At 40.4% G+C, this 21926-nt stretch overlaps 1 protein-coding gene across 3 annotated transcripts in view; it reads left to right on the forward strand.

The window, feature by feature from the left end:
* Nucleotides 1-21926, forward strand: part of CCSER1 (coiled-coil serine rich protein 1) — a 2282720-nt gene that overhangs the window by 685412 nt on the left and 1575382 nt on the right. For all 3 annotated transcript variants that reach the window (XM_085641140.1, XM_085641142.1, XM_085641141.1), the window contains exon 4: nucleotides 5094-5187. In XM_085641140.1, coding sequence (XP_085497266.1) covers nucleotides 5094-5187 — 94 coding nt within the window. The remainder of the gene's footprint in view (nucleotides 1-5093; nucleotides 5188-21926) is intronic.

A 21926-nucleotide genomic window follows, 5' to 3' on the forward strand; every position in this document is an offset into this window, starting at 1 on the left:
TAACTTGAAGCTCACTTTGTCTTCTGCAGTTAGCCACAGGGAGCTGGTGAAACTAACAGAGGCACTAGCAATGTTGGAACTGAAAAACATTTACTCCCAGAACCCATGCATTGGTACCTGTATGGTACCCAACCATACTTTAGTTTAGCAGCTTATTGTATATATGTGAAGTATGTTATCCTTTTCTTTGAACTATTTCAATTGTGCTATTTATTTAGCTAGATCCAACTCTTCTGAGGCAAAGCTCAATCAGTTATAACATTTCTGAAAATCTGAGAAACCCTTATCGACATTTATATAGGATTAACACAGCTCGTTCATTGAGTTTATCTTTAAAGTCAACAGATGTGCCTACCTGTTTTTAGTCTGACTAGTAATATGTTGAAACTATACAGAGTGTTCTTAATATGCCCATTTATGGATGCATGACCTTTATTTTGGTACTTCCAGTAGAATTCTTTCGTATAAAGTATCCCTGAGTAGGACATGAAAATCTGAGCTGAATTATTGTTATCAACCCGCTTTTAGTTCTATTAAGTGACATTTATTTCGAATTCTCATCCTCAGACCACAGCTTGAGCAACTAACCTGAAATAAATGTTAGTCTGCTCAGAGATGTTCTGAGAAACGATTTGTTTTTTCTAGAACAATTAGTCTGCATTTCCCTATAGCAAATGACAAAGCAAATATGTTCATACAGTAAAACCAAAGATCATGATATGCCTTTGCATCACTAACCTCATAATATAAGTCTACAACAGTTGCATTTGCATATTGCCTTCTCTCTTCTTCACTCAGGCTTTCATAATTTCAGTTTTTGCTGTATTTCTCTCAGGGACAAGCACTCTCGGTATACAGACTCAGGGACTGATGAAGAATTTGATGGATGAGAAAGGCTATCCCGCCCGCCTAATTACAATTGACATAGGATATAATGCATGTTTAATTAGGTAGAGGGGATATCCTTCACCTTTCGATGGAGCAACCCATCTGTCAAACTCTAAATCAGGCCCTCAGAGTCTAGAAGGACCTACTCCAGTCTCTTTGATTGTCCCATTAATTTCAGAAAGGGGCAGATTTTGGTGGCTAGCCCATGAAGGCATTTAGGCAGGGCCCCCGTCTTAAGGCTTACCTGACAGTGGTCTTAAGTTGTATAGGGTTAACTCTTTCGTCCTGCTCCAAACCTTTGGAATGACGGAGAAAAATAAATCAGTGCTTTCTGGTAATCCTTGCTACTCTCATTCACTTTGTATTTAAGGTGCTGATGTACTAGCATTCACCTATTGAAGTGCAGCATGAAACCGAAGCCCATAGGTTGTGGCCAAATTGCTGTATATTTGAATTTTTCAAACATTGCCAATTACTCAATCGCCATTGCAGTGATATTGGCAGTACAGGTGTTTTATTGTAAAAAGTCCTATGATATTTTTGCCATCCATGGAGTACTGATGTCCACGTTTAGTAAGATGTTGGTCTCAACATTATGACGTTTACTACATATGAATACTTGGTAAAGATGACAAACTAGTTTCTAGGAACTAAACCTATATTAACTACAGGTAAAGACAATGGGCCAGATTTATGACCCTTTTTAGCATTCACAAATGGGAAATCAGCCTGTGTGCGACCGCTAAAAAGGGTTGTGTTATGTACAAATCCTATTTTGCAAGTTGGTAACCTATTACTGACTCGCAAAATAGGGTTTGTGAGTCGCTATTTGGAAGGAGAGTGCAAAGGCATCCCTTCCTAATAACGAGTCTCACTGGTATGTACGATTGTTTTGGAATTGCAGAAAGCTAGTCGCCAATGGACCCCTTCCCTTTGTGAATATATGTGAAAATATTTCTTAATATTAGGCAGCATGCCACAGACCACTGCCTGCCCTTAAAAAATGAAAAGAAAAAAGTTTTTTTTTTTTCTTTTACACGCATCCCATCTTTTCTTTAAGGAAAATGGGCTAAATTTATAAAAAGACGTTGCTTTAGTTAAAAAACAAACACAGACATGATTGCCTATTGTGCCCAGCAGGCCACCATCCCTGTGAAATGTGAGAATTGTAAGGGGTCGCAAATTGCGACCTACCTTGTTGATATTATTCAGGTAGTTCTTTAGCTACCCCGTTAGGAATTGTAAACAGTGTGTGAGGCACTGCTGTACATTCCATTTTGCGAGTCACAAATTGCTACTTGCAAAATTTAATGACCATCCATCTGGCCTTAAGTGTTATTGTTCCAAAATGAAAAGTTTGCTTATTGTAGCAAACCTTTTCTGTAATATAAACTAAAAAACGAAACTTTTGGAACAATATGGTAGCATTTTTTAGACATATATTTGAATTTGATATGGTCTCATTAAAATATAGCTATTTGATATGCTACCTAGTCAGACTGGTGTAATTAGTCGGCTGTCTAACCTGTAGGGGCTCCGTAACCTCAGTGATGGCACTGCAGAATGGGCCCACAAAATCTGTGTTGCTCTGCAGCATATGGCCTGAGCTTCAGAGACTCTTATTTTTTTATTTTAACTAACCTTCGTATTTCATTTAAATTCCGAATCATAGCAACTGAGAGTGGAGAAGTGTGGCTCAATGATTAGAGCGGCAGACCCTCATGTAGAGGTCTAGCCTGGGACCAGGGTTCAATTCCCCGACTTGGCAGGTCTTGGGCTCAAAAATTCCACGGACCTGATAATTCTCGCCTCGGTGCCTATTCCAATCAGGGAGTGCAACTCTGGGCAATAGGTTGCTTGATCTCCACAACGGCCCCCACAACGCTATGGATGCCTGGCCTCCACCTTGGGGGTGCCCAGGAGTGGACACCTCACAGGGAAAGCCAGGATGGGTTCCACAGTGGTATTCGTACAAGCGCCTTGAGACCCTTGTGGGTGAGTGGTGCACTATACAAGTATCAATTTTACTGATTTACAATATACTAGAAATGGCCACCGTGGAAGAACGAAGGGAAAAGGATTGTAGAAAAGGAGAAAGATGCTCGGTTAAATGATAGGCAATGCAAAAATAAGGTTTTCGAGCAATCTGCGTGACTCATATCATTTTATAACCTTTTAGGGAACTTGTGCTGAAAAATGTCTTATTTTCTGACAAGTTGTAAACATCTCCTTGTGGTAGGTGGAATCCCAACACCCTTGTTAATGTTCAGGCACTCTTGACAGTCCCAAAATAATTAATGTGTACCCCTTCAGATTATATGTTTTTTTTAGCACATTTATGTGAAAATACTGCCATAAAATGCAATAATTTTCAACCTGTATTGAAAATGCCTGGAGGAAGAACCCTTAACCCCTGCCTCCCACCTGAAAGAGGGTGTGAACACTAGTTTAGCTTTCTTCGTCGGTGGCTTTTGGTGATCTACCACTGAAAACGACTACCCTGCTACTCAGCCTCTGCCTTTCTCATTCCCATGAAGTCTCAATGTGGACCATAAACTGCTGTAGCTTCCATCTCTCCAACAAAATGGCGGTAGTGGTGCCACGTACATGTCATCTACCGCATTAGTGTATTGTATTGTTATTGCATTTATATAGCACTTACTACCCCTGATGAGCACGCTACTCCGGAGCCCATAAAGGATTAGTGCTGAATTAGTATAGTGAAATATGAAATATGGGGAGAGGAGTTGGCCTAACTGTTAGGGCGCTCGACCTCATTCTGGGGTAATTGGGTTCGAGTCTCGGTAATGACACTAATCACTTAGGGGCAGATTTATGTTCCCTGGCGCATACCTGCAAATCAACAGGGATGCGCCAGGGAAGATGCGTCACGCAAGTTTGCCCTTGCGCAACCGCAGATGCGCCGCATTTACAATGCGGTGCATCATGGCGCAAGGACAAGCAGATGCGTGACCCATCTGCTGGCGTAAGGTTGGCGCAGTGCTGAAGTTGTGTCGCAAGTACAACGCAACTCCAGCACTGTTCCAACTTACCCTATCCCTAACATGGTGCGTCACGCCTTACGCCTGCTTGAAGCAGGCGTAAGGATTTGACGCACCAGCGTCGGAAACGTAACTGCGTGAAATCTTGTAGATTTCACTGCGTCACTTTTCCGAGGCTTATTCTGACGTAACGCCCACCCTGCATACATTAAACCTGACGCAGGTTTAATGTGGCGCAGGGCTTTACAACGTGACGCATCTCCCTAGATGCATTACGTTGTAAATCTGGCGCAGCATGGCACTTGCTTTGCGCCGCCGCTGCATCACAAAAGTGACGCAACGGCGGCGCAAAAGTGGCGCACGGGGCTTGTAAATCTGCCCCTTAATCTCCCCGTGCCTAACAAAAATGAATGTGTGTCCTCATGTAACGTAACTAGTGCTATGTAAATCGCTCTGATACCTGATTAGATTTGGGTCAAGTTCGCGCTATATAAAACTGAAAAAAAAACAAAAGAAAGGATTTTGAGTGGTGGACATGATAGTTTGTTATTTGGATTCAGAAGGATAGCAATATGATACCAACACTATACCACGTCCTGAATCTTCGAGGGTGTGGTAGGAACTTTTCTGAACCACTTCCTGAATTGAACCCGAAACTATGCACTTTTTAAAAGCTTTCTGCTCTCTTTCTTTCCAAACAATGGTATCCAATTGTTCATGTCATTTATTAGAAAGCATGGGCCCTGATGACGTAGTATAGCACTATTGGCAGTAGGAGTAATTGGTATGTAAACTGGTAGCAATTATTGTGACTTTTAGAAAGTGCCAGCAGCAAAATACGTTTGCAGTAAGTACTGGCAAGTGTGCAGTATTCCCATCACACCTTGCTGTAATTTTAAATTTGTCACACTAATTACCAATGAATAATATTCAGAGTACTAACAGAATAATGGCTGAAGGTGTTGTCATGGTCCAGAAGGGCTTTAAGAATGCTGGACTAAATAATGATTTTTCTGGGGAAAAAATAAACTAAAAAGGTGGCATTTATCTTGGTCTCATATAATGAAGCTTCTGGCTGAGGAAAATACGCTATACGACAATAAATTGGCCGGTGGGTGCAAGATGAAATGCGTTTGTGTTGGTTTTGGGATAGCTCCGTTTTGCTAATTGTTCTAAATGGATTGCTCTTGTTCACCTCACCAGGACGTTTTGAATAATCTGGGCTCGTGCGAATTGGATGAAGATGACCTCATGCTTGACCTCGAGCTGCTAGAAGACAAGCATCACCATCGATCTGGTAAGACAGAAAACTACGGAAATTAATGACGTCCCCTGGGCGAGGTGTAAACAGGAAGGAGGAGTGCACTGATTAAAAGAGATGGCGGCTTAGACAGGCCAATGCCCTACAAGCCTTGCAAAAAGGATACAAAGCGGTGTTCTTCTAACTCAAAGTGTCTTTTAGCGCTCAGAATAAATCAGCAGGGTGAACGTGCCCTTCTATAATACTCGAAAGAAATAGTGGCAGATTTACAAGCCCCCTGCGCCACCAGTACGTCACTTTTTGTGACGTACTGGTGCCGTATTTTTCTGCTCCATATTTACAAGGACAGGAAAAGCCACCCTGCGTGGCTTTTCCTGTCCTTGTATTAACTGCCCCTTTATACGCAGCACATTGCGTGAAAGGGGCGTTCCATGGGTGTTGCTGTGGGTGTTCCCAGACAACACCCTTGGACCCAGACACATTTCCAGATTTACGAGGAATCGTAAATCTGGAAATACGTCTGAATGCTACGCCTCCCTAGGGGTGGTGTAGCAATGCGCAACGAGGAGAAATGTTTTCATTTCTCCTCGTTATTTTCTCTTTCAAATCGTGCTGCATCCTACAGCACACATTGAAAGAGGAAAATGCCTGTAGTGATTGTTTTTGTGCACTATGGTGCAAGGGTGCCTATGTCGGTGCATGGCAGCTGTTTGTGCGCCAGTGCAGGGGGAGCACAGAGATGCAACATCTTGTTGTAAATATGTTGCATCCCTATGCTTTGGAAGTGCCGCAGCGTGGCGCAGCCAAAGGGCTTGCGGTGCCGCGCTGCGGCACTTCCTCATAAATCTGCCCCCAGAGATTTAAAAAAACACGTAAATCTAGTACATAAATCAATAATTATCCCTAAACAACACATATGAACGCCATGCAATACATCTGTGCTTCAGTAACTGATTAGGAATTTAAATGAAAACATATGTGTCTGATTGGGGCTGACAGCAAGATTCCCATTTTTTTAAAATGTGTTAATAGTATGACAACGAAAGGCAATGCAATCGACTTTAAATTAGCTATTTCAATGCGTTTCAGTGTTGCCCTTAACACACGCTGGATTAAGGCAGGCAGAAAATTATTTACATCTCTGGTAACATAGAAATCTTGTGTCTCCTTTCACAGAGTGACAAAGGAAAAGGCTCATAGTATATATATATATATATATATATATGCTTGCTCCACTGCACCAAAGAAAACGGATCACTCGCTGGCGGGTGCTGTTGTTGCACGGTGGTGCCCCGTGTGAAATATACAGCTCGCGAAATCCCTTACTCCGTCCGGAGAAAAAGGCAACAGCACTCACGGTTTCAGTTTTTCAGGGCCAGTTTTATTCCTTAGCGCTTCACAGACGCGTTTCGGGGTTTCCCTTCGTCAGTGTGTTAACGATCTAAGAAGCGCGGCGCCATTTTTATATACAAATTTACATGTTTCAAAAAGTTACAAGCAAGGAAGGACTGACACGCCCCTACGTATTTCTTGGGCGCCATCTTTCAATGTACAGGACACCACGTTGAACATACGTTATTACAGTCAATTCATCGATATAATTCGTGTTGTTTAACAAATATTATTTTGTCATCAATACACATCCTTAATATTATTGTCCTGACCATGATTAATGCAAATCTCGCCGTGGATCGGCATACCAGCGGTTTTATAAACCGCCCATTGTCCTTCCTTGTGTGTGTTCGTATAGCCGTGTATCGGCTTTTTGAAAAGATTTCATCTATATACATTTTGGTTTAAGAATTTTTACAGTTTTACAGTACTACATTCCATATTAGAGTTCACTGTGATTGTTTGTTTGACTAATTTCCCAGGTGCACTATAAGCTCCTCTCCACTATTCATGCCATTCGGACTTTTTGTTTGCAAATCAATGATATATCTCGACTCCAACCTTCTCAATCTGAGTACTCTGTCCCCTCCTCTGATGTGTGGTGGTACATGGTCTAACCCGAAGAATTGGAGTAGGTTCCTGTCACTGTTGTGCTTTATGGCGAAGTGTCTTGCCACTGGGTAGCTCATATCTCTGTTTGTAATGGCACGCATGTGCTCTAAAATTCTTATTTTTACATTGTGTATGGTGCTCCCGATATATTGCAGCTTACAGGGACATATCAAACAATAAACCACATGATTGGTGTGGCATGTTATGAACTTGTTGATAGTTTTGCGTGGGAAATTAGTCAAACAAACAATCACAGTGAACTCTAATATGGAATGTAGTACTGTAAAACTGTAAAAGTCCTTCCTTGCTTGTAACTTTTTAAAACATGTAAATTTGTATATAAAAATGGCGCCGCGCTTCTTAGATCGTTAACACACTGACGAAGGGAAACCCCGAAACGCGTCTGTGAAGCGCTAAGGAATAAAACTGGCCCTGAAAAACTGAAACCGTGAGTGCTGTTGCCTTTTTCTCCGGACGGAGTAAGGGATTTCGCGAGCTGTATATATATATATATATATATATATATATATATATATATATATATATATATATATATATATATATATATATATATATATATATATATATATATATATATATATTCCAAAACTCCTCGTACTTCCTTTCACGGCGAACAGAGAAGGACGGACCCAAACAGGTAAGGCAGTAGATGTAATTTATTAACTCCCTCTGCGACGCGTTTCGAGCACCCTGTGCCCTTGATCACACAAGAAAGCAAATGTCTGCCAGCTTTTTCAAATGCTATGTGTCCACCCATTGGTCAGTTACAATTTCATAGACATGGAAAAAACATTTATAAACAACAACTGGTATTCTGTTCTCGTTTGTTGTGGACATTATAAATATGTACTCTTGAATCATGTGTGAATATAAACATCGTTTTTGATCTGCATAATGCTTGGAACATAGAATAGAGACATACAAAGGAGAAATACCCATATAAATATGTTAAAAGTATTTAAAAATATAAATATTAATATTCTTTCTCCAAAGTGATCGGCTAAAACATTTATGATAAAAAAATATATATATAAAACCATAAAAATGACTTGAAAATAGTTGCGCAAAAAACAATCACTTCCTGTGCAAATACGCAAAAAAAATGATATATAGTTTTTTGATGATCACTTTTATCTTAAAAATTGTCATTTTGTTTTAGCTGTAGCAAAGTTAAATTCATTGCATCAATGCAATTTGCTGTTGTCACTATGTCTCTCAATGTTCATCTATAATTAAACCACAATCCATATGTCCTAATTGTTTTTATGATGTTCAAATTAGATCCAAAATTGTAATCTAAATAATGTTTTTTTCTTTCTCTATTCTGTTAATCCTAACTCGTGTAAAGTATACAATATCTATAAAGTGCATTAGTGCTTACGAAAAGAGATTTTTTTAGTGTGTGTGCCTAGAAAATCCTATGTATATCCTATGACCTATGGAAATAAAGAAGCCTCATGCATTTGGCCTCTTGAACAGTAGCGATAAACAAGAAATAATCTAATGTAAAAAACACCCTAAAAAAGTGCTTTAATTAAAAAAAAAAATTTTTTTGTGTATAAAAGGATACCCAACATTGCAAGGAAGTTTTGTTAATTAGAATAAGTCCCTCTAATGAGTCATCTCTAAATAAATATCAGATATAAAACACCAGATAAAATCTGATAAAAAATATCCGATAAAAAAGTGTATATGTATAAATATATAAAAAATACATACAAGTATATAAATATATAAATAAACATATGTGGTGGTTATTTCATTCTGTTTTGACCTGATACACTGCAAACTAGGCATTACCCAATACCTATGACATATAACTGTAAAATTCAAGAAAAAACTGATGCTTATTTATAAAAAATTATGCATGTCTTCTGTAGTGTTGAGACCATGGGGTGCCTTACTGTCTAAATCTAGAATTACGCGTGTTTCCAGTCTTCTTAGTAATTTTTCCCTATTGCCCCCTCTTCTTAGTGGTGCAATAGCATTAATTACGTAGTATGTAAGGCAGTTTAAATCATTGTTATGTATGGCCTTGAAATGTCTGGCAACTGGATATGTGCTGTCATTATTGACAATTGCCCTGAGATGCTGTAGAATCCTGACGTGCACCTGTAGCTTAGTACTTCCCACATAACGTAAGCCACAGGTGCACGTCAAAACATACACCGCATATTCTGTTCTACAGCCAAAGCTGCCATTGATGGCTACTTTTGTCTCAGAAAAAGGGACTGCATAATGTGTCGTATTGATGCCAAATTTGCACGCACGACATGAGGAGCATTTATGGAAACCCTGCCTTGGTTTAAGCCATGTACCTGATGTGCCTAGTTCTGGGCTCATTTTGACTAGTGCACTTCTCATAGATTTAGACTTCCTATAAGTTATAGCGGGTATTTCAGGTAGCCTATTTCCTAATACTCCATCGGTGCAAATAATAGGCCAGTTTTTCTTAATGATAGATTTAATCTTTCTTTCCTGTTTGTTATATGTCATTATTAGGCGGGGATTTTCATCCTCCTTGATTTCATCATTTGATATATCTTTAGATGAAAGCAATGTTTCCCTTGGTCTTTCTTGTGCTTTGTTTAGTGCATTGGTTAGTACTTTTTCACTATAGCCTCTGATACGCATTCTATTCAGTGCATCCTGTGTGCATTTTTCCAGTTCATGAGGTGTGCTGCAAATACGTTTTAATCTTAGTAGCTCACCGTAAGGTATGCTATCAATCAGGTGTTTCGGGTGTCCACTGCTTGCATGTAATGTGCTGTTACCCGCTGTTGATTTCCTGAAAAGTGATGTCTCTAGTTTATTATTGATCACCATGAGTTGTACATCTAAAAACTCAATCTTTGTATTGCTTATTTTGGAGGTGAAAATGAGGTTACTAGAATTGGCATTTAGAGCTATTATAAACTCTTGGGCTTCTTTCTCATCACCATCCCAAACAATGAAAACATCATCTATAAATCGTAACCATTGTCGCACATGATGCACATTATGGACCTTTTGTAGAACCTGTTCCTCCCACCAGCCTACATGTAAACAGGCATAGCTGGGGGAGAAACAGGAACCCATCGCTACACCTCTGACCTGTTTTAGGGTTTCTTTTCCAAACAAGAAATAATTATTATTTAAACACCATGAAATCAGTTCTAAAATCATTTTGTTGTGTCCATAATATTCAATGGGTCTTTTGTCTAGGAAAGATTTGACAGCATTGAGTCCTTGCACATGGTTGATACTCGTATATAATGACTCAATGTCCAAAGTTATTAAAATCAAACCTTCTTCCCATTGTATGCCACTGATCTTGTTCAGGAAATCTCCCGTGTCCTTGACATAACTTGGTAAATGTTTTACAAAATCCTGTAGATAAAAGTCTACAAATTGTGAAATATGCTCACCAACACTGTTTATGGCAGAGATGATTGGTCTACCTGGTGTTGGTGAAACCATTTTATGTACTTTGGGGATTAGATACATCACGGGAATAACTGGACTTTCAACATGTAGAAAATTGAATTCGGTTGATGACACCAACCCTTCACGTTTGTACTGTAATAATTGCTTTTTGAGTTCCTCTTTGGCCTTCTTGTATTCTCTTATGTTGGTCCGCATGTAACAATTTTCATCATTCAATTGTCTCATTGCTTCCGTAATGTACTCTTTTTTGGGCCATAAGACGATATTTCCACCTTTGTCTGATTTGTTTATAATTATTTCTTGGTTGTCACCCAACTTTTTCATTAATCTTGCATACTGTGATGCTCTGTGGTTGTTTTTGAAGTGATTTTTCTTTTTTGTTGCATGACACAATCGCTTCAAGTCCTCTACCACACATTCATGGAAAATATCGATTGCGTCTTTTGGCATCATAGGTATAAAAGTACTCTTTGGTTTGAATGGGCTTTCCCCTGCACCTTTTTGTGTGATATCAATTGTCTGTAATCTTGATTGAGTGTTTGTATTAATCGTCTCATTTGGTTGCTGAATAGGGTCACTATCAGTGCTAAGGTCTTGAAGAGTGAGTAGAGTAGACACATCTGACGTCAATAGTGGTTGCACAATGTCTTTGCTGGTGTTTACAGTTGTTGTTGAGGTTTGTGCTCCAGCTTTAATAGTAAAGAATTTTTTCAATTTCAGTTTTCTTATGAAGCAGAATATGTCAATGCGTGTATTTGCATAATTGAATGTACTTTCAGGACAATAGTTGAGTCCTAATGTTAGAAGTTGTTTCTCTGCTTCATTCAGAGTAATGTCCGATAGGTTAATGATGGTTTGATCTATTAGCGCTGTTTCTTGAACCAATGTTGCTTTCTGTTTGGTTGTTTGTTTTTGTTTTTGTTTTTTGCGCCTGGCTCTTCTCCTTGCGTTTCTCTTTTTTCTTTTGGTTATATATATATATGAATAAGAAAATTTTCATTTATTATCATTTTATAAAACTTTTTTTCAACAAAAAAGAAAAATTCAAGACCACAAAATGTAAGAATCAAAGAGAACAAAGCTAGTGTAGAAAAAAAGCACATTACATCCTGTGAGTAGTCTTCACTCTTATCTTAGGGGTGAATTACTCTTAAATATTCAGAGCTGATTAACAAAGTATTTTCTGTCAGTTGTTGTGCTTATGCCAGACTTGCATGTAACCTTCCTAGAGTAAGACAAGCTGATTTACGAAAGAGAATGCTTTGGCAATCAGGTCTATACATTAGGACCTGTTGCTCCTCCAAATTCATGACTTATTCTCTGTGGCGGCTGGTGCCTTTTTAAAGTGGTGAGCGTAAAGGTTGTGGTTGAGTTTGACATGCAAGTAAGCCTGACTGACATGCATACTGAAGATACAGTCCAATTAGCGTGATTTAGGCCTTGTGACAATACCACAGAACTGCAAAAGTATGAAGTGATAGGAAACATGTGAAATACTCCCATGATTTTTAGCAAGATTTCTCTTGCTTCCTGGTGAACAAATACTCGGAGATCCCTCTACTTGTCTTTTGTTAGGTTTTCAAATACCCTTATTCTTTTTGTTTTACATTTATGTGTCCTTGATGTTTTATAGAACATAGCACTGCAAGTAAAGTACCATAATATGGAGTGGAAATACCAGGGGTGTGTTAACACTACCATCCACAGCCTAAAAAAAACCTAAAATCTCTTGTTATAAAGCTCCTCATCCTGGTATGCTCAAGCTGCTGGGCGAGATAATATCTGAGCTAACAAGTCAAACTATGAAGTGCACTGAGGTTGTGAAAAAAAATCTGATAGACCAGTGCTGCTGAAAAGTCTGTGGGGTTGGAGCAGAGTTAGTCATGCAGCAGGTTGTTGCTTGATATGTGACGGCCTGTGTCCTAATCCCCCCCACTGAACGTTTAGAGACCCCAGGCTTAACAGAGGTTCCGGACAGTTGAGAATTCTGCAGATTCTGTTAAGTCCAGGGGTTGAATTGCATTAAAAAGTATGGTTTTCCTGAGTACAATGTAGGCGGGGTTAGATACGCGGCTAATATCAAACTATTCTAACACTATTTTCTTGACCTTTCACCTGAGATGCAAATTAAAGTAATCATTTGGAAATGCACTCGTTTACATGCATTAAGTTAATACGATCACTGCAGATGCCTGTGTACAACCAGAGTCCTAGACTGGTTGGTGCGATGAGAAATAGTGACATGACCCCTGGAAGCAACTAAAAGTACTGCAGATATGCAAGTCATTATTTTAAAACATTTATTACAATGATAGGCTGCTAAAATGTGCAAAAATATTTAGCATTTGAGATAAAAGTGCTTTCAAATCATATATTTTAAGAATAAAATGGCATCAGATTGCACCCAGTGCAAACTTGAATTTAATAACTTTTGTAAGAGTGACGCACTCCACAACTCAGACTTAAATGACATAATCAATTCAAGGCATATACTGGCTCCAGACTTAAGCAGCTTATAGAATTGGTAACTGACCAATTGCACACATTTACATTTATTTAATGCAGCAGGCAGACTCCCTGCTTGCCTCTACCTTGGGTTAACAGTAGAGAAGCCCTAGCCCTTTCAGACAAAGTCACGCCATGTTCCCTACAAACCATTCAAGAATGGTTGTTTATTTACCAAGAATATGGGAAAGACCTGGCGAAAGCTGCAAGTTCCTCTTCCCTGGCCTTACTATCCTTTTCTTAGTGCTGTGTCTCACCCCCCAAAATTCCCTGCTCCTGAGTATATTACAATAGAATGAATAATACATTTTTTGTTTTTTAAAAAAAGTTCTTCATGTTTAGATATGTATTCATAGTCTGCACCATGGTCGTCATGAATTTTGGTTGTGAAACTAAAAGAATGCCGTGTGTTGAGGCATTTCAAGGCTTATTTGGAGAGCAACCCATAGCATGCATTTATTTGCACTTTACTGAGAATAAATTAGTCCAACAGGTTTCCCTCACAATGATCTCTCAGTGTCTTTATTTGTAATGGTGGCTAAAAGAGATAGTGTAGACTGGCTGCGTCGCTTACTTTGGGCCATATTATCAAGATCAGCGTCAAAATTGTCGCCGTTTAGCGGCAGGAAACTGCAGCTAAAGCGGCGATAATGGGCTTGATAATATGCCCTAGAGAATTCCCATAGAAGCTCAGGTTCACCCCAGAACCTGGGCTTCTATGGGAATTCTCTGTGGCATATTATCAAGCCCATTATCGCCACTTTAGCGGCAGTTTCCTGCCGCTAAAGTGGCGATAATTTTAACGCTGATCTTGATAATATGGCACTTTATTGTTTAATGTTTTTCTCAATTACTGCTCTGCTAGTTGTGGATCCAACGGAAGAGGCACACGGGGGAGCATAAAAAACTACAACCAGACAGCTTAGGTGAGATGATCACCCACCGCAGCACACTCAAAATCTCCAAAAGTCCTCTGCAGCGATGATGCTTGTGACGTCTCCTACTAAAAGTAGTGCAGAAAGCAGATACTTTGAGTCTACGCAGTTTGTCTTTAAAATGCTCAATCGGCTGCGCGGACTCCATTTATCTGTTTCCTGTCGATGGCCTCTACTCCACCTTTTCCTAACTCGTCAGATGGTCGAGTTCAGTGACGATTTACTGACTCTATCCAACCCTGGGATGAATTAGGAAAAGGTGGGGTCACAGTGCTGTCCACTCCCTGATTGGCATGAAGCCCCGGCACTATAGAGCGTGAGCCTGAAGCGCCCGGGGCTTAGTTCACCAGAATGACATCAGGGGGTGGAGATTGCTTGTCAAGGTTATAGTTGTGCTGAGCTGATGACCTCACAGATCCCAGAGCTGTGAGTTTGTGAGCCCAGCAAATGCTTTTGCAGGCAGATGTCAAGTGACAGTCTGCGCATGAGCAGGCTAGCACAAGGGCCATGATTTAAATGCAATATTATTTAATTTTAAAGAAGCTTCAGCCACGTGAGGGGGGAGGCTGGAATCAAAGGGTTCAGAGCCCCAAAGCCCATTACGGTGAAACGCCCCTGCTTATTCTCAACTAATTGACACATGATTCTGGAGAGAGTCAAACTCACTTACAGAAAAAAACTCTTGGACGAATCAGTGGTTACAGTGGTGTAGAAAGTACCTTTGACAATGAAGTTTGTCATTTTTGAAATGTTAAAGATAAAATCATGGTTTCAAAGGTATAGGTTTCCTAGGAGCAACTAAGAGGCAGGGAGAAGGTGAAAGAAACGTGTAGAAGGTGAACCCAATCAGAAATGTGGAGACAAGAAAGTATGACTAAGAGACTTGATTTCTTAAAAATGCACTAGAAATTAAATTCAAATTAAAACATTACTGGTCACCTACAGAAGAATTACAGTTACCTTGATGTTTTGGATGTTATTCTACGTAAATTCAGGTGAGACTGGAATGGAAAGATAGCACAATAAGGAAGAATTATATAGAGAATAAAAAACTATGAAAGGATAAAATGAGATTGTGGAAAAAGTGTTAAAGAGGAAAAAGAAAGAACAGTACAAATAATAGACAGCAGGAGACAAGGCATAGGAATCTAATTTGAGACGGGTCTAGGGTAAGGTAATGAGAATCTGAAGATTACACCTAAACCCCTCCCAGGGGCGAGTTACCCCCTTCTTAGTGTCTTGCCCAACTGTGTCCTTTTCCCCATCAATCATTCCAGTGACGACATGTTATGGTGCATAGAAAGGCCGCAGTTGATTAAAACTTGGTTTATACATCTTGCAACTTTTGGCTGGTCATTCATAAACATCCATGTTATTCTACATCATGTATTGCTTTCCAAGTTTGGCGTTAGTCCTTTTATGACAGCACTATCTTATCTCGTGGTGCCCCTTTAAGCAAGGTCTCTGTGTTGTGTGGTTCCAGGCCTCCCTTGCTACTGAATTTGTGGGTGTCCTTTAGGACTGGCCTGGGCTGCAAGTGCCTTTCCGCTTGCCCTGGATCCTTGCTTGCCACTCGCCTGCTCCTCAGTGCCCCTGCCATTTGGCATCCCAAAAACCCTGTGCGAGCATCTCATCTACTCTGTCTATGGCTGTGTGCTGTCATTCGTTCACTCTGTGTCCCTGCCATGAGGCAACCCAAGGACACTGTGGGGCTTATTTATGAGCCCTTGCGTCACTTTTGCACCGCCGGTGCGTCACTTTTTGTGACGCACCCGCTGCGTAAAAAGTTAGCTTTGTTGCACCATATTTACAAAGTGACACATCTAGGTAGATGCGTCACTTTGTAAACCCCTGCGCCACATTATGCCTGAGCCAGGTATAATGTATGCAGGGGGGGCGTTCCAAAGCAAGAAAGGGTCACAGAAGTGACGCAGTAAAATCTATAAGATTTCCCTGCGCCACTTCTATGACGCAAATGCGTCAATATATTACGCCTGCCTCATGGCAGGCGTAAGACTGACGCAGGCACATTTTACATGGGACTTGCCCATGTGTAATGACCCATTGCTGGAGTTGCGTCACTTTTCTGACACACTCCGGCAATGCGTCATTTTTGCGCCTACAGATACGTCAGAAATACTGACGTATCTGTAACTCCATGCGACATGATGCATCATACTGTAAATATGACGCATCATTGGTGTCGCAAGGAGGGCGCAAAGAAAAGTGACGCATCGCTGTTTTCTCGCAGCGATGCATCACTTTTCTTAATGAGGCCCTGTGTTAGCAGCTCATCTACCTCTAGTAGTTTCCTCTTTTTGATATTTTTCTGGGTTTTTCCTCTTCACCCTTTCCCTTTGCCTTTGCGGCTGTGATGTCTGCTTCATTTGGCGTGGGTGGGTGGGATTCAGTCTTGATTGAGGAGGTTCAGGACCCCAAGGAAGATCCTGTGCCCCTTTTGAACTCCTCAGCCGCTTGCTCCCTTTCGCTCAGATTGGGCGGCTAGCTTGGGTGGGGGCAATCTAGTCACCCCCTTTTCATGGGCTTGCAGGGCCGGTTCCTGCCTCCAGGAGGCGTTTGGCATGGGCCTGTATTGGGTTCGGATTCGCCTCCCCGGCCCATGACTCGATGTAGAGCATAGGAGGAAGAAGATCGAAGACAAAAAGAAATTATAAGCTGTAAACAAAATAATTTCAGTTTGGTTAAATGCAAAAATGGTCAATCATCCAGGTGTCAAAAGAAGGGAGAGGTACCCCTTTGCAAGAGGAAAGGTAGAAGAATGCTGAACATCCACAACACTAAAAGGAATGCTAAGTTAAAAACAGAAAATTCCAATACAGTTTCTGGAATACGAAAAGAGGTCAAAGCTGGTAAAAGAGCAACGTGCTTCACCTTATAAAAGGCAATTGAGAATGTTCCTTTTGATATTTTGAAATATTTATTTTCTGATCGGGGATTTAATACTTCCTATGTTGGGTAATTTGGGGAGTAACAGAAGTGGAAAGTGTCTTCCATGTCATGCAGGCAAAATTGCAGAGCTGATGCACTCTGCTTAATTTTCTGAAGAATTGAAGCTGGACGGTCACATAACAAGTTGCACACCCATCTTCGTTGCTGGGACATGCTTCAGCTCGTAGACTCTTTCGCCGTTTGACTAATGCCATACGCCTACACCCCTCCGGCTCCCTTGCCGGCACTCTCTAGCCTTGTTATCAACCAAGTAGTCTCCAGCTGTACGTCCTCCGTCCTCCCAATCTCCCCTAGCCATTTTGTGGAGCAGCCATCTTGCTCTGTAGCAAGTACCACCCCCTTAAATAATTCACTGCTAGGAAATTATGTAGTTGATACTTTCCAACTATTTCCAGCAATTTGTCTCTGAATGACAAATGGGAAATACGGTAAAAGTTAGCTGGATGAATGGCTCCCTGAAATGGTTTTTAAAGACAGCAACCAATAGTAGTCTTTAACTTTATAGAAACAGAAATCAGAGATCGGCTTACTAGAAACACAGGTGAGAAACTAACATCTACTCTGACTGTGAGAAATCGCTTAATTGAAAAAGGGTCACCAGGGGAACCAATTGGTTTACCAGTTCATACTGACTTTTTCCTAAATTCAAAGGAGTAATAGGCACATAAACATTAGGAAATGAGGCAGACATATCAACTGCTTGCATGCCCTATGCCCCCTATCTGGTACCTCTTACCTGATGGGCACAGAGAGGGTGGCAGGTTCAGTAGCAGGTGCTGGGCCAGGGTGATGAAACTGTGCTTTGCGAATAGTTTGAATACTATGCTCTGTCCAGCAGGTCTGGCGTGAGGCAGTGAGACCGGTGCAGCTGCACTGGGTGCTGACCTGTATAGGGTGGGTGCTGTGTTCAGCAATAACTTATAATTAGAGAGAAGAGGGGCACTTATGCCTGGTGGTAGTGAGAGAATTCGAAGGGGTGGTCATAGTGTGAGGGGGTGCCAAAAAAGATTGTCTCACCAGGCACCAACAGTGCTAAAGCCGGCCCTGATGTCAAGTGAGACGTTTCCAACTTTGCCTGATTTCAGTAGCAAAGCAAATACTTTGTACACCCCTAACAGTAAATTCCAGTAGCTTAGGACTATGTATTGTGTAATTTTATCAACTATATCGTTGATCAGTACAAGATCATGAAATATTCCAAAGTGTGCTTATACCAATAGACGCACTATTATGCATTACATATTTTCCAAAGATTGCATAACATTTGTGCCGAAATATATTTCTTCAAAACCACTTTGCTGGAAAGCCATAATATTCAGATATCCCAAGTGGCAGCAGTTGGTTCTGAAGCCAGATTGCAGTCTTCACAGGGTTGAATGTACTTCTGCCATTGGGCATGTGAAATAACCAAGTCTATCTAAAAATAGAGGCACTGAAATGAAATCCAATAAAATAGCTCGGAGTGATGTGTTGTGATTAACTGTGCATTTCCTTGCAGAATCGTATATCTATCTCATCTTTTCTTCAAACAGAGAAATATGTGTTCGATGTTACTAAAGATCCTGCAATTTAAAAAAAAATCCATATGATGCATAACCTTTTGGGTTCATACATTACATTAATTGTACCTACATGTTTTATGAGAAATTTGAATTGAGCGAACTGGACTGGTAGAGATCGTAAATCAAAACAGCGTTTTACATGTTTTGATGTGTTACTTATATCAGACACTATATTCACAACTCAAATAGATCCAGACACTCAATCCACACGCCTGAACGAAAATAAAAGCTTTCATTTTGTAAAGCCACATTTGAGAACAACCTTCCGTCTGTCAATTTGCAAATGACAGCCACAGTTTGTTTGTTAAGGTGAAATGTTAAACACTCTCCCTTATGTTCTGCATATTTTACATAAATGTGTCCTTAGTTTCCCATATGTTTACCCGATCTATCCATACTATAAATCGCTTTGAAATACATTAAGGCAGAGCACAAAGAGAAAGGCAAACTCTTTTCCACAAACTAGATCATCTGTCGGCTTCAATTAGTAAAACTCGTACACACAACACCTCAGTTACCTGAAATCAACTTTGTTAAAGTCTTTTTGCTGAAGACATGTATGCAGGTTAGTGTAGGGGCATTTTATCGTTATTGCGCATCAACAATAACCCATAGGAATATATGCATTCTCCGATGTAAAGTATTTCCAAACACCAATGATTTTGTATCAGTCAAGAAAGACTTGCTCTGAGTCAGCTTGAGGAAGGAGAGAAACCAAAAACATTTTCATGCCATGGCTAAAGAACCCAAAAGACCTGGCCACTCAACCTCGAGGGCAGACCAACAATATGTCAAAATAATTCTTACCTTACCTTTTCATTGTCTAGGCTGAGTCCTTTGTTCTCTTCAAACTCATCAGTCACATATTTGTCTCAGTCTCAACCTCCGCAAGTCACATTAAGGTAAAGATTTACTAAAATTTTACATCAGGGGTTTTGGCACTTTACTGGTGCAGCCCGAAGTATAATAATTTTTGGCATCTTCTAAGCCACACAAAGCCACTTTGTGTGACTGAGCTTCAGGGAGGCATCTATGGGTGAAGCATGGGCATAACATTGTATCAACCCATGGACTTTGAGAATTCCAGATCTGCCAATGTCAGTAAAAACAGGATTGAGCCAATATGGTGAGATTCCCAAACCCAGGCCTAATGAAGACAAAGGAAAATGCCTTTAAATATTGTTTTTTTGTTTGTTAGAGGACAGTTTTTGTGCAGGAAAATACCTGTTCCTGCTCATAACGCAGGCACCCTAGCAGCATGGTGAAAGGGTGTCTGCGTTGGTGCTAGGCAGCACACAGTGTGCCAGCGCAATGAGGTAGCATAAGTATTCCATATCTTCAAAATGTTTCCTCCCCTATTCAATTCAGGAAGGTAGATTCTAACTCCACACTATCTTTGGACAAAAACTAACCTCAACATATTGAGAGAATATCTCTCTCAGATTGATCCCGTTCTAATGTGTGACCCAAATCAGGCGACATCTGACTATACCGGTTGGCTTAATTCTGCCATTTCCAAAGCTGTTTCTAATAAAAATACGGGCCAAAATAAATCAAAACAATCCACACCTTGGTTCACAGAAACACTTTGTCTAGAAAAATAAAATTGTAGAAGGCTCAGAAGGAAATGGAGATCAAACTACAATACCTTCGACAAAGTAATGTATGAACTCTCCCTTGCCAAATATAAGGCAGCCATCATCAATGAAAAATCCACCTTGTACACTCAACAAATTGAAGCCTCCAAGTTCTCCACTAGAAAACTCTTTCAGGTTATAAATAAACTTACCAAAGTCCCAGAGAATAAAGGATTCAAAAACATTCAATCCTTCTCTGAAAAAATGGCCTCCTACGTTCGTGATTAAATGGGACAAATTTATAGCCAATTTACTTCTTTCTTAATGGTTGACCACAGCATTAGCCCACCCCAATAGCTTATCCTTCTACTAATTACTCTAATATTCTTGGTAGTGGCTCCCTATTTAATTTCAGGCAATTCTTGTGTACCACGGTATCAGGAGTCCTCAACTTGATTAATTCCACCAAATCAGGGTCACCTTATGATCCCTGCCCCCCTCTATACTTAAACAGATCCCTGTTCCCATTGCCTCATATCTAACTAACATCTTTAATGGGATGTTCAGCTCCGATACCTTTCCCGACTTGTGGAAAAAGGCCTTAATTTTGCCACTTCTCAAGAAGCCTAATTCAGACCCAGACAACCCAGCAAACTATTGTCCAATTTCCAGGTTACTATTTCCAGCAAAAATAGTGGAAAACCTAACAAATTCACAGTTGACACAGTTCACTCAGGTAAATCAGTTACTTGGCCCAACATAATTTGGCTTTAGGTCCGAACACAGCACAGAGACGGCACTAATAAAGACTACAGACTAGTTATGAACCATGCAAGACAAAGGTGGCTATGCAGCACTCATGCTTCTCGACCTGTAAGCGTCTTTCGACCTGGTTGATCATGCCACTCTCATTGATCATCTAAAAAAACTGGGCATTTCCAAAAAAGCTCTTGCTCTGCTTTAGTCTTTTTTAATAGACAAGGATCACTCAGTCATTGTGGGAGAATTTCTCACCAAAGTCCTTTTCTCTTCCCTGTGTGGACCCACAGGGATCCTCTTTGAGCCCTATGTTCTTCAATATATATATTACCGAACTGGCCTCCTCGATCAGATCTCTCGGGTTCTCCCCACTTCTTATGCCGATGATACGCAGACTGTTGTGTCGGCCTCTAATAATGTAGATGCCACTATTTCTCAGTTTCATAACTGTATGAGAGCTGTTAGTCAATGGATGGGCAAGCATTGCCTTAAGTTTAACTCTGATAAAACCGAGGTCATACTTGAAATGATCCAATCTCGTTAGGGTATGAAGAGATTTAATGGTAGATAATGAGCAAAACATCCATCACCACAGCGGTAACGGAACAACTGAACTCCAGGGAGTGCAGGTTAGAACGCTCGCAACATTCCACGAGCATTCCAATTGCAAGGGGTGTCGGAAGGAACCAAAATAGAGAAGCCAAATACAATACATCTTCCTTTCTATACAATTTTGGTAACTCAAAAAATCAATACGTGAAATAGTCTTTTTGCCAATCTGGTTTGGAGTGCACCTTCCTCAGGCACACCTTTCCATCGGGAATGGTATTCTGCTTGTTGCTGCTTGGTCTTACATTACAATCAACATGGATAGAATCATCACTCTTGACATGAACTATTCTGTCAACATTCCAATACTGTCCATCATCCAATTTCACGACATTCTTAAATACTTTGCTTACCACTTTTTCCCCAGAAAACTTTGAACAACCTGACATTACAAAATTAGGTAATTT

This window comes from Triturus cristatus, chromosome 2_2 (genome assembly GCF_964204655.1).
Source record: "Triturus cristatus chromosome 2_2, aTriCri1.1, whole genome shotgun sequence".
Classification (NCBI taxonomy): domain Eukaryota; kingdom Metazoa; phylum Chordata; class Amphibia; order Caudata; family Salamandridae; genus Triturus; species Triturus cristatus.